Genomic DNA, 17,972 nt, shown 5'->3' with positions numbered 1-17,972 from the left:
ATTGGCAGGAAGTATAGACAGGGTGACTAGATTAGGAGAATTCTGAGAAGAGGAAAGGCAGAGATGCAGTTGCAAGTCAGATGCAGAGTAAATAAGATAAGAATGCTTTACTGAGAAAAAGTACCAAGTCACATGGCTAAACATGGATAAGAATTATAGATTAATTTAAGTGTAAGCTCTAGTTAGTAATAAGCCTGAGCAATAAGCCAAACCGTTTATAATTAACATAAGCCTCTGTGTGTTTATTTGGAACTGAATAGCTGTGGGACTAGGCAGGACAGAAACTTTGTCAATCACTTGCTTGCAGTGCTCTCAGAGACCAGAAGAGTATGTTAAATCCCTGAAACAGGAGTTGCAGACGCTTGTGAGCTGCCATGTGGGTACTGGGAATTAAACCCAAATCCTTAGGAAAAGCAGCCAGTTCTCTTAATTACTGAGCCATTGCTCCAGCCCCAAAAAATTTATTTAATTTTTAAGCTGGTTTTCTTTTTGTAAAATTTTTATTTTATGTGCATTGGCATTTTGCCTGAATATATTTCTGTGTGAGGAAGTTGGGTCCGCTGGAACTGGAGTTACGGACCGTTGTGAGCTGCCATGTGGGTGCTGGGGATTGAACCTGGATCCTCTGGAAGAGTAGACAGTGCTCTTAACCACTGAGCCATCTCTCCAGACCCAAAATAATTATTTTTTAATTGCACGTTGTACGGATATGTGCAAGTGAGTGCAGGTGCCCATGGAGGCCAGAAGAGGGTGTCAGATCCCCTAGGGTGAGCTGCCTGATACGGGTGTTAGGAACTAACCCTTGAGTCCTTTGTATGAGCAGTATGTGTTCTTAATCACTGAGTCATCTTTCTAGCTCCTACAGATTTTGTTATTTTAAGTGTGTGAAGGGTAGTGATGGATATATGATACTTTTTACAAGTTTAATATTTACCATGCCGGGCAGTGGTGGCACACACCTTTAATCCTTGCACTCAGGAGGCAGAGGCGGGTGGATCTCTGTGAGTTCGAGGGCAGCCTGGTCTACAGAGTAAGTCCCAGAACCTTTAGGGCTGTTACACAGAGAAACCCTGTCTTGAAAAAAAAAAAAAACAATTTAGAAAGAAAGAAATTGTCCTTTTATCAGGGTATTTTGCTGTATGACTGTGTCTCCTAGAAGAGTCAGAAGTTACACACCTGAAGTCTCACCAGCTTGACTGCCTAAACACAAGCTGAACAAGGACAACAACATTAGACATGCTGAAGTGGACAGGGGAAAGTCCACAAGGCAAGGCCTTAGCTCATACAGAGAACTACGGGCCACTAAGGAATGCTGAGAATGGGTGAAATAGGCTTCCCCAGGGAAGAGCACCAATAGATTATCAGTACCAATTGGCCAGCCCTGAAAACATACATATAAGTAACTATATAAACTGAGCAGGTTATATGTAGGAGTGTGTGTGTGTGTGTGTGTTTAGGCACACATGCATGTGTGTGTGTATCTGTGTATGTCTGTGCATGTGCCATGGATTTGAAAAAGCAAGGAGTGGAATATAGGAGGGTTTGGTGTGAGGAACGGGAGGAAGGGGAAAATGACGTAATTGTAATCTCAAAAATAAATTGTCCTTTTAGAATAAGACTAATTTTATTTAAAGAGAAGTTATAATACCTTTGTATTTGTCGTGATTCTGTAGAGTAATAGAACTTCATAGAATAATGCAAAGATATATAAATATAATCTATAAATATATAGATTATACAATATATACATACATGCATATATACACACACATATATTATGTGTATATATGTGTGTGTGTGTGTGTGTGTGTGTGTGTGTGTGTGTGTGTGTGATTTATTAGAATGGCTTACAAACTAGCCCAGCTAGTTCAACAATGATTGCCTATGAACAGAAGGTCCGAGAATCTAGATGTCTCAGCTGGTCTTTAGGGTTCACTGGAATCCTGAAGAAGTAGGCTGTAATGCCAGTGAAGGAATGGACTTGCTAGGGAGGTAAACAAGCCAGCAAAAAGAGAGAGCTTCCGTCTTCCATATCTTTTATACAGGCTTCTAGCAGAGTGTGTGGCTCAGATTAGAGGTGGGTCTTACCACTTCAAAAGATCTGGATTAGATGTTTATTTTCCCACTTTAAAGATCTGGATTAGAAATTGGTCTTCCCACTTCAAACAATTTAAGAAAAAATCCCTCCCAGGTGTGCTCAGGTCTTTGGATTTTAGTTAATTCCAGATGTAGTCAAGTTGACAACCAAGAATAGCTATCACAACCTTCCTCAAAGTAGAGAACAATGTTGTTGCCTTGGAAAATCAGAGAAGCTCTAATTTTGCCTATTAAAAACCTTAACCCATTTTTTCTTTGTGCCTAGTAGAGTGTTTATTATTAACTGAAATAAATTTCATGTTTATGGGCCTTGAAGTACCGTTTAGAGAGAGTACCTTGGAGCAATAAAGTAACTTAATGTGCCACAAGGTATAGGGAAACCAACATTTGCAAACAACCATAAACTCCAAATTGGGCAGGTTATGGCTATCTACAAATTCTAGCTTACCCCGGAAGGTGGGTGTGTGACCTAGTGTTACAGTGTTTACAGTTGATATAATGACAGCAAAGGCTGATGCTGAATACCTCAGACTTCCCTCAGGAATTGAGTCATTTAATCCTTATGACTACCCTGCTTTTACCTAGTTTAACTCCAGAGGAAACTGAAGTACAGAATGGTTGTGACTTGCCCAAAGTCAGGACTGCAAAAGTGAGTGGCCCTGGCTCATAACTTATCCCATTCTGACTCAACACACTTGTTAGCTTTCTTTAATGTAGTGGGTAGTTGTGTTGAGCGTTTCAGTAATGCTGGAAATGTTCTTTGCCTGGTTCTGTGCTGGTTCAGGCCTTAGCATGCACACCCTTCAGAGGCTGGTGTGAGGCGGGGAAGAGGCATTCTGAAGAGGCACCAGGTGCTTCTGACCATCTTTGAGATGCACTGGTCTGGTCACTACACGGCCTACGCGGTTTACTTCACATTAAGGCTTATTGTTGTTGATTGTGCGCTTATACCAGATTATTCAGGAGTCTCTTTGAGTTTGTACGTGCATCTAAACTTGTGCCTCAAGTGCTGCACTCCTAATCACATTCCTTATGTAGAGAATGAATAGGAGGCCAGCAGCAGAGGGAATCATTTGAACGAATCTTTTGTGCATGCCTCAGAGTCGGGTATGTTGACCTGAAGAAATCATTAAGATGAATGCAAGGGAAAAAATGGCAGAAAATATCTAGTCTAATGAGATTTTGTAATTTTTTTACATTTTATTATTATTATTATTATGTGTGTGCACACACACTTGTGTTCATGCCATAGCACATACTTAGAGGTAGGGACTTTTGGAAGTCAGTTCTTTCTATTGTGGGTCCTGGGAATGGATCACAGGGTGCTAGGCTTATGTAGTATATTTACAGAGGCCTTATGTTGGTTTGCTTACAGAGTAATTTTAATGTAAATACAATAAAGTAGTTTCATGTCTTGGGTTATTCTGAATTATTCTGGGTTATTCTAACTATGACGAAGGAAGGAGGCCTCTCCTAAATTTTAATTTCCTAGTTAGGCTTCTGCTACAGTGATGAAATACCATGACCAAAAGCAATTTGGGGAGGAAAAGGTTCATTTGGCTCACAGGTTAGAGTCCATCATCAAGGAAAGTCAGAACTCCAGCCAGTAGCCTGCAATGCAGGAGTGCGCTTTCTGCCCTTCTCAGTTCTCCAGCCTGGATGTCTCACTGTCCTGCAAAATTCCTGGAGAACTGCTCTTCGGTCTGTGTAAACCCTGAAGAAGTTGGCTCTAATACTGGAGGAAGTATGGCTCAGCAGCAGAGTACTGAGAGTGAGGGCAAGCAGGCAAAAAGCAGTTTTCTTTTTCCATGTCTATGTGGGCTGCCACCAGGAAGTGAGGCCCAAATTTAGGGTGGGTCTTCCTGCTTCAAATAAACTGATTAAGAAAATCTCTCACAGGTACTCTCAGTAGCCTGGATTTTAGCTGATTCCAGATGTAGTCAAGCTGACAGCCAGAATTAGTTATCACATCTATTATGAAGAATCCTGGTCATTCGTATCTTAGAATGTAGGAGAAACAGTCTCAGTTTTACTACTTCGGTGTTTTAATTGTCTGTTGGGCTCAAAAATATCTTTTTCTTCCTTCTAGGGAGTTCATAAATCACACTGAGTCAGAAAGGATCCAATTACAAGCAAAATGAGCATCCCCACGCTGCTACTGCATCCCCACCAGCATTTCCTAAACAACCTTAGGGTGCCTTCCCCACGTCTCCACTGTATCCTTCACTCAGGTAGACATCCTGCATCCGGAGCCTCGAGTGCTGTGCTACTGAAGCCCTCAGGACACCATTGTACCAAGTGGACGCTGCTGTCTGGTGGCCCGAGGAGAGCGTTATGTGCCCAGGCCACCTTGAAGGACCACACAGAAGGACTTTCTGATAAAGAACAAAAATTTGTGGATAAACTTTATACGGGTTTAGTTGGCGGGCAAAGAGCTTGTTTAGCAGAGGCCATAACTCTTGTGGAATCGACTCATGCGAGGAAGAAGGAGCTGGCTCAGGCGCTTCTTCAGAGAGTCCTCACCCGCCGCCGAGAGCAGGAGCAGCTCAACCAGGGAAAGCCCCTCACGTTTCGAGTAGGTCGGTTTTCTTTTTCTGTTGTCAGCGAATGGCTTTCTGAATTCATCTGCGTAGTGCGAGGTCGGATGAAGACTTCTTTTCTTGAACATTTGAATTAAATTAAATGATATTTTTTACAAGTAGTAATCTTCATACAGGTAGAATTCCCATGGCCATTTGAAACAAGCCTGTGTCCTCAGTAAGCATTCTGTTGTAAGTAAGACTCTGGCGGTGGATTCCAGAGCAGAAGTATACACAATGGGTTGTTAGCACGGTGCTGCTCCTTCTGGCAGTCCTCAGATGGCTGGTCCAGGCTGAGCTCTCTCTTCCTGCCCGACCCAGGTTAGCTTAGTCACATTTTGAAATTCTGTTTATTTGGTGTTTTGTTTTCTTCCTACACATAAGCCTCTCCTCCTCCTGCTCCTCCTCCTCCTCCTCTTCCTCCTCCTCCTCCTCCTCCTCCTCCTCCTCCTCCTCCTCCTCCTCCTCCTCCTCCTCCTCTTTTTCTTCTTTTCTTCTGTCTTGCTATGTCACACAGGCTGACTTTAACTGTCCTCCTGCCTCAAGCTCTCGAGTGCTGGGATTCCAGGCATGTCCTATGGCTCTAGCCCCTCCCTTCACCCAGATACTTTCATGGAGCTTCTAGGGTGTCTCCAACCCCTGCCGTCTCCGTGCCGTGGTTACCATCTGTATTTAAATGTTCATTTGAGCTTTTTGGATTATTTGGCTTTGTCCTAGACTATGAGTAAGCTGTTATATTTCTGGATAATTTAGGTATATTTTGAGTAGCAGGAGTTAAGCCAGGCAGTTTGGGTGGATGGAGGGCATCCCATGGCAGTGAAGCGGGTACTCTAAGGCAGCTCATTCTCTAAAGACAGCCTGAGATGTGATGATAGTGCAGGCACTTTGTGGGTGGTGAGTAGATAAGAGAAACACTGATGTCATCCTAGACCTCACATCCTTGTGTATTGGTAACATAGGAGTCAAGCGTCCTCTTGTTCCAGGAGTGGAGATGAATGCTTCAAAGCTGCGTTCACACAGGTCTCTAACCAACCTTTGTACCTATCCCTGCATTTCACAGTCCTTCCCCTACCCTCAAGGAGGGACTCTCATTTTGAGGAACTACACTGGGTCTGGATAGATACTGGATTGTAGACAGACTAGCACACCCCAAGAAGAAAACCCAGCATGACTTACAGTAGGCCTTAGAGAGCCCTTGAAGAGAGAAAAGTCCCAGAGTTTGCTTAACAAGTCACACACACCTTCTCTGGGCCTTCTGGGTAGTCTACCCTGATCTTAGTCCTGATAAACTCAAGTCTTCAGTCATCTTATCGTCATCATCAGTAAAAGCACGAATTTATTCAGCACCTGTTAAGGTGGAAATGTACCATGAGCTATAGTAAGGACCTAAGCCTGCATACACTGTATGCACTCTTGAAGATTATTGGATGCCCGTGTCTAATGTTCTGCAGGCCATGCAGTATATGTGATCCCATATTAAACATTATCTCATTTAACCCTTAAACCGTCTGCAAAGGCCCAGACTGTTACAGCAGCTACTGTCCTGAGGAGGGTGCTGAGGCAGCATCGTACAGACCACAGAGCTGGTCACAGCAGCACTGGGGTGAGCCCCCACGGACAGCTCAAGGTTTGACCCTTACCTGCCATGGCTCTCCATGTAATGGCTTTCTTGCCTTTCTGAACATCAGGATTTTTTTTTTTAAGATTTTCTTTTATTGGATTTTTTTTCTTGAAGTTATGAGTAAGACAAAGGAAAAATGTTTGTAGAGAAAATACTTTCTCAATCCTAGCAGTTTCTGGAGTAATGGATTGTTTTTCCAGTGGACAGGTGGGACAGTTGCCCACTGTTAGGAGAGAAGAGCAGGTGCACAAGTTCTGCACATAGAAACAGAAGCAGTGCAGCGTGTCTCAGAAGGCCTGCGGTACAGGAAAAGGGCAGGGTTTGTAAAAGTGAACTTTATAAACATGGATCTTAGAATTGTGCCTCTGTGCCTCACTGCTACTTGGGAATTAGGTAAAGAGATGGATTTAAGGCATGTTGAAATATGTCAATGATGATTTTCATAAATTAGAGGAAGCAGAAGGTAAACTAATGTTTTATTCATCAAAACTAGTCATGGTACTGATTTCATTATCTCACTCTAGGATTATCTGGGCCCCCTGGTGCAGGAAAATCAACCTTCATAGAATATTTTGGGAAGATGCTGACCGAGAGAGGGCACAGACTGTCTGTGCTAGCTGTGGACCCATCTTCCTGCACCAGTGGTGGTGAGTATGGCTGACATTACAGGTTAGTGGGAATTGGCAGTTAGGGGACCTCTGATTGCTAGCTGAGTTTGACCTTATGAGAGGAACCATTCCTGTTCTGCAGAGTGAGGTGGTGTTGACTATTCATGCCAACTCAGGAGGGATGGCTTTCTCTGTAAAAAAAGAAAAAAGGCCCCACCTCTGGAAACCTCTGACTGCTAGGCTCCACCCCTAGACTGCTCTGGTAGTAGCCAGGCCTGACCCCTTCCCAGCCTCAGGAACCTCAGTGGCTAGGCCCCGGTGGCCAGGCCCTGCCCTACAGAAAAATAGAATCCCACCAATCCTTGATTTTACCTCAAGATCCAGCCCCAGGCCACCCTGGAAAACTCCCCCGCTCTTGAAACCCTATATAAACCCTGTCTTCTGCTCAATTCTCTGCTGCAGATTCTTGCTGGAGCAAAGACCCACCCTCCTGGGTTTTTCTCTCCTCATAAAGCTCATGTGTGAGGTTTGTTGTGCGGTGTGACTTTGTGGTATTCCTTGGCTCCCGACTGCCAGGATGTCTTTCCCATCTCAGCTATAACACAGGTGGAAACTGGGAGTTGGTTAGGTAGTACTGAATTGTACACAGGAGGTCAGCTTGTGGGTATCTCAGTGGATACTCAAGTAGGGTTAGAGGGATACACATCTCAGCCCTTTGATCATGCCTAGGGCCAGCCCCTTCTCATAGTCTGTTTTTCCAGTGGGCCTAACTTCTCAGTTTTATCTTCAAGGTGGTGTAGCATCTCTTCAGTAAAGATTGAGCGGGGAAGGGGGGTATACAATTGTTTATAGCTTGTCACCTGTCTGTTAGTGTCCAGTGAAACAGAAGGCACTTGAAGGACCATGTAATGTGCTGCTGCACCCTGCAAGGCACAGTGCACCGTGCTCAGTAGTTACTTGCTGATGTGAGGTCATGCAATCACTCAGCATTTAATTTGCAGCTCATCAGAAGTAAAATGAATATAAACTTAGCTCCCTAAGGCCCATTTAAAGAAAACATATAAAGTCCTATAAATACTCAGGAAACATTTTCCCCTTTCTCTCGTTGTGGGTTAAGCTGCTCAGATGCCAGTTATTCACTTACTGGGTATGGGTGTACCTTCTGTAGGTGAGACACCAGCACTGCAGGGACCATGCTTCAGGGTGTTTATGTCTTAGGAGGGAGACAGGCAGCACACGTGGTCACATGTAGTGTATGCTCTGAGGGATAAATCCTAGGTCTCAGTGAAAGTGCTTGGTTTGTATGCTGCAGTATTCTGCAGGAAGTAATTTTTGAAAGGTTAGAGAAGTTGATAACAATTCTTACTATTTTTTTATTGAGAAATGTGACTCAGAGCATTCAAAGGATTTGGGGGTCTCAAGTTCCAAGATTAAATAAATCCATGTCAATTTGTTGTCTAGTTTATTTACTGTTTAAGAACTTTGCACAGTGAAAATATATGAACTGTGCTAGTGAAGGACTTTCATAAATAATCCCAACATTATTCAGCTAAGAAGGCCATTTCCTTTCTACCTTCATGGTCTAGAGTATTTGTTCCAGAAAGAGAAAACAATAGCTTGAAGTAGAAATTAATAGCAGAACTGATGTTATATCCTGTGATTAAAGCTGCTAACCTTCATTTTCTATGTATATGTGTGTGCAGGTATGTGTGGGAGGACAGCCTTGGGTGTTGCCCATCTTGTTTCCTTAGACAGAATGTCTCACTCTCGTGGAGCCTTCCAAGTAGGCTCTGTTGACTGGTCAGTAAGCTCCGGTAATCTACCGTGTCTGCTTCTCGGTGCTGGGGTGACAAGCATGTGCTGCCACCAGGCCTGATTTTCTTACAGAGTTCTAAGGGTCAGACTCATTTCCTCATGCAAGACAAGTACTCTGCTGACTAAGCTGTGGCTCTTAACTTTGCTCAAATTGAAAGTGAAGGGTCCTGTTCTTAGGGTTTTAAAACTGTGTGCTATTCAAAAAAAAAATACATGCAGGTAAATAGAATATTATAAATATGAATTCCTGGTCTATATAAATATAGTTGGAAATAGCACTAAATTAGAGTGTAAGCAGCGTCAGTCCCTTCGTCTGCCCTTGTGCTTAGACTTACAAACCTTCCTGTGCTGACATCACCCTGGGGTCTACAGCGAACAGTTTGGAAGGTTCACCGGCAGGAACAGCTCTATGGAAGAGTAATTTCATAATGCTGCGTTCAGTGTGGTGGGGTCTATAGGGTAATATGATGTAGCTATGATAGATGTATGCTTCCACATGGATGATTTCAGGTGGAAAAGTACTTTAGGGAAAAGTTTGTGTGCAGTAAGTAAGGTAGTTGAGGTATATGGGAAGCATGTGATGTAGAGTCAGTACCTGTGAGAAGGCCCAGACATGGAGCAGTGAAGGGAAGGGGCATACCGTTAAGGAGCTTTTCAGTCTTTACTATCTTGTAAATATAAATATATAATCATATAGCAAAAAGAAATTTGTAGGCTGGAGAGATGGCTCAGTGGTTAAGAGCACGGACTGCTCTTGCAGAGGACCTGAGTTCAGTTCCCAGCACCCACCTTGGTAGCTCCCAACCACATGTAACTAGTTCTGGGGAATATGAGGCCAGCACCTCCAGCCTCCAAAGGTACCTACAGATGTGCATACACATACACATAATTAAAAATGATAAAAATAAATATATTTTTAATAAAAAAGTAGAAAGAGGTAATAGTAGTTCCAGGGTCTTAATTCTTTCAGAATTTTCAAGTATTGATGTTTGCTCAAATATCTCAGTTCAGAAATATAATCAATCCCTTCTCTGGGTATTGAGTACCTACTATAACCATTTCGTTTAACATTCAGTGTCCAGCAGCTTTAGGATGAGGTTCACAGGCAAGGAACTTATGTCATAGCTGTAGCACATTTTTGCTACCTTGGCACTGGTGACATTGGTGGCAATTGTTTGTTGGTGGTGGCAGTTCATTGTAAGTGGTGGCTGAGCCATAAATTGAGGTTTGCTTAGCAAAATCCCATCCTTTATCCAGGTGGTGCCAGTAGTATCCTGCCCCCATTTGTGATAAGTGAATGTTTCTAGATTTGGCAGATTTCCTGTAGCTGTGAGACCCCAAGGTGGGTTGTAGGGATCTTTTCTCTCTCTTCACTGTGCTTTCCACTCACTGTCCAGCTGCAGGTAAGGGTAGACTGGGGTTAAGGTAGCTAGTGTCCATACGCGTTTGCACAGTATTTGCATAAGGCTGAGGAAATGTCATTTGTGCACGTAAGAGGATGGGGAGTGGAGGCTGCTCTTGGTAATAAGAGAAAGAGAGGGTCACTGAAGTTTTCATATGTCTTCCAGGGTGCTAGAGATTACAGAGCAGTTACTATGTACTATTGAGATTTACACCAAAGGGCACATCATGAAAATGTTCTAGAAAGACTTGAAGGAAACAGGTCATCAGTGAGTTGAGATGGACAGGGTCTGTTTTTGTTAATGGGTTCTGAAATACATTTTCCATTCCTGCTTAATCTCATTTGAGCCTTACCATGACTTAATTGTCCCATTTATGAGGAGACAAAGGATTCAGGAGGATAAAAATAACACCCCAAAATGAAGTGGCCAGGGACAGTAGAGCCAGGCCCCTGATTTGACCACTTGTAAATCAGTGAAAGAGGACATACTAGATGCCCCTGTAGGACAGCAGCAAAGAGGCAGACACGTCAAAGTGGAGATGGCTCTTTAGAGACCACACTACTCAGCCACAGGGGTGGCTTGGTCCTGGGAGGCTGGCATTGGTCAAGGAAGGTAAGGAAGGATTGGTGCCTGGGGAGCTGGAGGGCTTATATGTGAACGTCTAGTCAGCTTGGAATGACCATGTTGGTTTTCAGGAATGATTGACTAGTTCCTCCACCGTGAGGATAGACAGTGAGGGGAGGAGAACTCAGTAACGGTGAAACATTGGGAAAAACTATTGTAACTCAGGTCTCCTTGCAGTTTGTTGATTGGTGTAATTAGTCCTTCATGATTGTAAAATGTAGCTATGTGTTTTAGGATCCCTCTTAGGTGATAAGACCCGGATGATTGAGCTATCAAGAGATATGAATGCATACATCAGGCCATCTCCTACCAGTGGAACTTTAGGAGGTGTGACAAGGACCACAAATGAAGCTATTCTGTTATGTGAAGGAGGGGGATATGACATCATTCTTATTGAAACTGTAGGTGAGTGTGATATTCTATTTCATAAAAATGATGTATCATTATAATGAATACTATTTAAAGATGATTAACAACTGATTTCACTTAGTTCATTCAACAGATATGAAGTGGAATTAAATACAAGCTATTGCCCCACAGGCAATATAAGTATATGGGCTGTGTTCCTCACCCACAAGAGCCTTCCATATAAAAGGTGACAGTGGCCCACATGTCCACATAGCTGCTATGTAAATTGGCATGTTCTGTGTGCAGGGGCTAGTAAGTACTAGAACGGCCGGCCTTTGGAAGCAAATCACAGTACTACTTAAGCACACTTGATGTCCACAGTATTCAGCTGGGAACTTAGGATTCTGAGGCTGTTTCGTCCTTAGCACATAATTATATGCAGTGAAGACATTGAAAGGAAAGCTCCAACCCTTCACATTCTTGGAGAGAAATGATCTTTTGACACAACCCAGACCAGTGTTTGGAGGAATCAATGAAGACTTCTCAGAGGAGGGAAAGTGGGTGTTAATAGTTGGGGTAAAAGGCATTGGACAGACACAGAGAAAGCATGGCTCATCCCGAGAAGTGCAGCTTGCTCAGGCCACTTACAACACTGAGGGCAAAGAGAGGAGCTCAAACAGTGACTAGGGCCAAGTTTTCTTCGTGTGCTCTGCCAAAGTGCTTTCTCTGAAGAGAATGGGAAGCCTGAACAAGGGACGTCCCATATGTGTTTGGAGGGAACCCTCAGCAGAATGAGAAATGGTTTAGGATGGACGTGGGAAACGGATCATGGTGCCAATCAAAGGAAGGAAATGCAGAGTCTACTTCAAGTAAGCAGGGCTAGGAAGAGGAGACAGATGAAAAGTATTGACAGTCAGTTGGCAGGACTTGATTGTTGAATGTAAGGTGAAGAAGGAAGGATTGGAGCAATAGAGAACGGTACGATTGGAAGGCAGAACAACAGGGATTATCAGTTCATTACTGGGACGTGCTTACTAGGTGCCCAAGTGATTCTGTTTTAGGAAGCCTGGGCAGTAAGGACAGACCTAACAGTTATTAATATGGCTCGTAGTCTAGTACTGTTATAAATTAGGGTTAGGTTAAATGAAGGAAATAGGGATAAAATGGAGACTAGCCGCCACATGGATTTGCTAGAACTCAGATCTACCTAGGTTCCAGATGGAAGGAGAAGGAATAGGAAACAAAGATGAACATGAAGAGGAGCCACCAGCTGACAACCTTCAAAGTTCTCATCGGGAAGCCCCTGTGCTTCCAGGTGACCTGGTACACTGCCGCTCTGGGGGAGGAAAGGAGCTTACTAGATAGAGATACACGGAGAGAGTTTGCAGTGTTCAGGCCGGGGTGTGGGTCAGAACGTGGACAGTGAGCGTCGGTTAAGGCCGCTCAGAAATGTGCCTGTGGAGAGAAAACCTACATAGTGAGTCCCAGCCTAGTCTACATAGACCCTGTCTCAGAAATAAGTAGATAAGTAAACGAATAAGTTAAAAACCACCAGAATAAAAGTAAATTTGGTAATGGTACAAAAGTACGGTGACAGTTGAGGAAGCTGTGGGATGTCTGTTCCTGGTTTGGTTTCGTGGAGGAGTGAGGGTTCAGGAAAGTGGTTGGGATGGAGGCCTCTTCAGCAGTGCTGCCCACATCAGAAGGGCAGCGTGGGTGGCCCGGCTGAGACTGCCAGGGAGGAGCCGGGAAGTGCTTCCCTTGTTTCCTCTGTGGTGTAGTGATGTGGGAGTATCATATATCAATCTGTTGATTTCGTTGGTTAATTAAATAAAGAAACTGCTTGGCCCTGATAGGTTAAAACATAGGTGGGAGGAGTAAACAGGAGGAAGAGGAAGTGAGGTAAGACTTCTCAGACAGACCCGACAGCTCTGCTCTCTGGAGCAGAGACGCCAGGCTCCGCTCTCCCAGGCAGCTCCGACCCAGGATGGACGTAGGCTAGAATCTTCCTGGTAAGCGCATCTTGGGGTGCTTACACACATTATTAGAAATGGGCTAGTCCAGGTGCGAGAGTTAGCCGAGAAGAGGCTAGATATAATGGGCAAGCAGTGTTTAAAAGAATACAATTTGTGTGTTGTTATTTCGGGCATGAGCTAGCAGGCGGCTGGGGTGCTGGGGACGCAGCCCCGCCGCTCCTATTTCAACAGTGTAGGACACAGTGAACACAAAAGAAGGAAACTGGCTGAATGCATTTAGGAGATGACTTTGTTTTTAATGTGTGTAATAAGTTTTGCCTGCTTGTCTGTCTGTGCCACCACATGTGTTCCTGGTGCCCACAGGCCACAAGAGGGTGTTCTTTGGAACTGGAGTTGTGAGCCATTAGATGGTGATGAGAACCAAGTCAGGTCCTCTGGAAAATATCAAGTGCTTTTAACCACTGAGCTCTCTCCAGCCCTGTAGTGGGGCATGGCTTTTACGAGACCCTTCAGTGGTGTGTGGCTGCAATTGAGAGGACTCTCCAAATATGTTTAAAGAGGAGAGAACTGGGGGTTTGCAGAGTAGGAATAAGGACAAAAAGGCAAAAAGAGATGAAAATATTGGCAGACATGGTTTAAGATTAGAGTCACAGTGTTCAAGCCACTTACTGATGAAAGAGAAACCAAAAGAAAGCTTTAAGAGTAGGAGAGAATGGAAGTCTGTAAGTCAGTGGTTCTCAATCTTCCTAATGCTGCAACCTTGGAATACAGTTACTCATTGTGGTGACCCCCCCAACTTAAAATAATTTAGTTGCAATTTTATAACTAATTTTGGAATGTAAATATCTTTGTTTTCCAAATGGTCTTAGGAGGCTCTTTGTGAAAGGGTCATTTCATCGCTAAAGGGGTCACGACCCACAGATTGAGAACATCTATAAGGCCGTCATCTAAAACACTGGTCTAGTGAGAAAAGAAAGGGTGTGTTGGCAGATTAACCCAAATTCATAGTAATAGCATTTGGAGGGGGACCTTTGAGAAGTAGTTAAGGCGGCAAGCATGAAGCCCTGTGATGGCATCTGTGATGTCACAAGAAGGGGCAGAGACACCTGCATCAGCATGCTTGCTGTCTTCCCCAGTGACGCTCTCTGAGTAGATGCCGACTCTGCCAGCCTACATAACTCTGAGCAAAGAAACTTCTCTCTTTATCAACTCTTGGGTGTTAAGTTATAGCAACAGGACTTTAAAGGGTTTGTGTATGGCCATGAAGATGAGGAACTGAATGAAGTAGAATAGAAATGAGCCAGTAAATTTGACGACAGAAATGTTATGGCTGAATATTTTAAATAAAGCTGTGATTTGAAATTCCAGGTGTGGGGCAGTCGGAGTTTGCTGTTGCTGATATGGTTGATATGTTTGTTTTATTGCTGCCACCAGCAGGAGGGGATGAACTGCAGGTAATGATTTTGGTGCCCCAGCCCTCCTGGGTACATCTCTGAAAGTGCAAATGCGAAGCACAGCATTGTTGTAAATTCAGTTGAAGGTCGTGTAGTCAAAGACATCGTTCCTGTTGGCTGAGGTGCATGAGCCACAGGCCGCTTCTCTGTATGTGTGTGTAGTTTTTCTCAACTAATGTTAAATGGTGTGAGTTTGAGCTACTCACACAACTTAAAACTTTTCCCTGTACAACATGGAAGTGACTGGAAAATGGAGGGCTTCAGTCCAAAGAGGCCATAGCATCACGGCTATTTGTAGACCTCTTGGCTCAAAAGTAATTTATGTGATATCATTGTGTAGCTTGCATGCCGTCCAACAGTACAGCACTCTGCTTTGTCATCCGTCACTAGCCAGCTAGAATTGGTGCGGATTTCAGACATGGTCTTCCACAGTGTCCCCTCACTTCAGACATCAGCTGTACCAGGTCACCTGTATCACTGGCCACAAAGCTAAAGGCTCCACTTCCTCCCAGGTTCGATAATTCATTAGAATAACTCTCAAACTCAGGAGAGTTCTATAATCGTAGCTCTATGCCAAAGGCTGTTCCAGTAAAGAAGGGTCACACAGGTGGTCTCTCTCTCTCTCTCTCTCTCTCTCTCTCTCTCTCTCTCTCTCTCTCTCTCTCTCTCTCTCTGGTGTGTGTGTGTGTGGTGGGAGGCACTGGGATACACCTACACATAGGTCTCTGTGTGCAAGGGTGGGACTTTGTGTGGGTGGGAGGAGGCAGACTCATGCATGGTCATGTGGAAGGTTTTTTCTGGTGGGCTTAAACAGGGGACTAAGATGTTAGAGGATCAGCAGTCACCAGAGTGACCCCAACCTGGTGACTGTGGGGTTAATTGTCTCATGTTGAGGAAGAGTAAGGATCTGAAGAAAGATAAACAAGTAAAAGCTGATTTTATCAAGGAAAAAGTAAAACCTCCGAAGTGGGTGGGGTGGTCCCAACAGGGAGCCCCTTGCTGTTGCTGTTGACTGGTCTTCTGTGGGGCTTGCAATGGGAATGGATAGAGCCTGAGGCACTCCTTACTGAAATTCATCATGAGCCAAACCAGTGAGAGGCCCCACGCTCTGGTGTGTCTGCTGGCTCAACTAGGGACAGTCATGTTCCTCTCACCTGTCTAGGCAGTGGCCACGTGTCATGGTCACCCTTGTTTACTCGCTCAACTTGCCTTATTTATTGTGTAGGACACTAGTCAGATAACTTCCCTTCCTTGTCCTCGGGCTGCATGGTTAGCTTATAATTTACTGTACGTTCTCACCCTTACTTCCTGCAGTGACCTGGGGGCTAACTTTGTCTCAGTGAGATGACATGAGCTACATCCTGCCACTCCATCAAGTTTTGTCTTGATCGTCTCTTTACTCAAAGTCTGTATATATTTCACCAAGTTCGTCTCTAAGTTTGGAAGGGACATTACAGATGACTTCAGTAATTCCAGGAGCTGCTGCATTTAGGTAGTTTTGTCAGATAATTGTTAACCTGGCACATGGATCTTATGAAGATACAGAAAGGACAGTAGAGTGCCTGACTTTGAAATCATGGCATGTACTGGTTGTCCTTTTTCATTCTAGTTGAGAGTAACTGGAAGGTTTCTCATTAATGTGGTTCTTCTGTTTTCTTTAGGGCATCAAAAGGGGTATAATTGAGATGGCAGATCTGGTAGTTATAACTAAGTCTGATGGAGACTTGGTTGTGCCAGCCCGCAGAATCCAAGCAGAGTACGTGAGTGCACTGAAGTTGCTCCGCAGGCGCTCAGGAGTCTGGAGACCAAAGGTTTGCTGTATTCCTCTCCGTTTCTCACTGAGTGGACTGTGTGCGTTAGGACAGAGGATATAGGTCTCAGACTGGACATATAATCAGTCTTTGCTGAAATGTAAAGACTGCACTTTGAAAACCATGACAGAGCCAGAGTTTATAGCTGATCTTAAATGTAATCTTTCAACCACAGGATGTCAAAAACTAGAGTGAGGTAAGAAACAAGACTGCTCATTACTCGATGTAAACCATTGGGAGTGATAACTGCCCTTAAGATTATAGAGCACTCCATGGTTAGATTAGCTGTGCCAGAGCAAAGGCTTGTGATATGATGCTTCCGTTCCCATTACTGTCCATATGTTGAGAAAATGAAGAGCAATACTGTAGGAAGCAGAGCAGTCGCGTCCTGTTAGTAACGGGTAAACCGTGATGATCATCGTGAGAGCAGCAGGCATTTCTTACTGCTGGCTTCTCTGGGCACCTCTGGGGCCGTGCCATCTTGTCCAAAGAGGTGCTGGGTACTCCGCCTTGCACTGACTGACGTGGGAATGGGGCTCTTCCTCAGCTTGCCTTCATGTCTGGCACTCAGACCTCGGGAAGCCCTTCCTACCGGTATCTCTGCTCACCCTGTGACGCTCACAGGTCCTCTGGGATTCCCCTGACCGTCTATCTATCCGAGCCATCCTAGTTAAAATACATTTCTGGGCTAAAGAATTGGGCCTTAAATTGACATCTTATTTCTGCTGTGCTGTTTATTAACTGAGGCACGTGCCGCAGTGCATGCTAGCATGTTTCTGTAAACTGTAAGGAAGGACAGCTCTCAGACTTCCCATGAGCTAACAGTTCTGCTCCTGCCTTCCCAATAGGTAATTCGCATTTCTGCCAGAAGTGGAGAGGGCATCAGTGAGATGTGGGATGCAATGAGGGAATTTCAGCAGGTAATGCTGGCCAGCGGGGAGCTCACCACCAAGAGACAGAAGCAGCAGAAAGTCTGGATGTGGAATCTCATTCAGGAAAACATCTTAGAACATTTCAAGACCCAACCGGGCATTCGGGAACAGATTCCTCTAATGGAGAGAAAGGTTCTCAGCGGGGCCCTCTCCCCAGGACTAGCAGCAGACTTATTGTTGAAAGCTTTTAAAAGCAAACCCTAATAAACTTACCCTATACAATCATTTTATAGCGTTTCCTTGAGTACTTAATATCCAAATGTCACCCGCGTCTTTATACTGTGATCCGTCTGTCACCCAGCTGACTTGTGTAAGATGTGGGTGGTGCAGTTAGCCATGGCAGTAACTGTGAGCCTGCCGTGTGGACTGGTCCCACTCCCCCTTTTCTTATGCCCTGGCATGCTGGCCAGCACAGTATGTGGTGGTATGCTCTTTGGACTCTTTTGAGGGGGGAGGTCCGCTACCCAGCTCCCAAATGAATCACACATGGAACCTTATTCTTAATTATAAATGTCTGGCCTTAGCTTGGCTTGTTTCTTGCCTGCTTTTCTTAACTTATCCCCTCTACCTTTTGGCCTCTGTGTTTTTTCCGATCTCTTTTTTAAACCTTACTCTGTTGTACACACTCCAGCTTTGTAGCGGGGTGCTGGCCCCTGATGCCCTCCTTCTCGGGCTATTTCTCTGAACCCTTTTCTTCCAGTGTT

At 44.4% G+C, this 17,972-nt stretch overlaps 1 protein-coding gene across 3 annotated transcripts in view; it reads left to right on the top strand.

Annotated features, from left to right (window-relative positions):
- Positions 1-17,496, top strand: part of Mmaa (metabolism of cobalamin associated A) — a 152,919-nt gene extending 135,423 nt beyond the window's left edge. For 2 of the 3 annotated variants that reach the window (XM_050161524.1, XM_050161523.1), the window contains exons 2-7: positions 4,187-4,676; positions 6,822-6,944; positions 10,982-11,152; positions 14,440-14,525; positions 16,187-16,336; positions 17,185-17,496. In XM_050161524.1, the coding sequence (XP_050017481.1) occupies positions 4,235-4,676; positions 6,822-6,944; positions 10,982-11,152; positions 14,440-14,525; positions 16,187-16,336; positions 17,185-17,472 (1,260 nt within the window). In that variant the 5' untranslated portion in view covers positions 4,187-4,234 and the 3' untranslated portion in view covers positions 17,473-17,496. Of the gene's footprint in view, positions 1-4,186; positions 4,677-6,821; positions 6,945-10,981; positions 11,153-14,439; positions 14,526-16,186; positions 16,337-17,184 lie in introns of those variants that run through there. The other variant, XM_050161525.1, reaches the window with a different exon arrangement.
- Positions 17,497-17,972: the final 476 nt, after the last annotated feature.

The sequence above is a fragment of the Alexandromys fortis genome, unplaced genomic scaffold (assembly GCF_014885135.2).
Source record: "Alexandromys fortis isolate MF-2015 unplaced genomic scaffold, M_Fortis_MF-2015_v1.1 scaffold_127, whole genome shotgun sequence".
Classification (NCBI taxonomy): Eukaryota; Metazoa; Chordata; class Mammalia; order Rodentia; family Cricetidae; genus Alexandromys; species Alexandromys fortis.
Note: the sequence above shows the minus strand (reverse complement) of the source record. Positions and strands in the feature narration are given on the sequence as shown.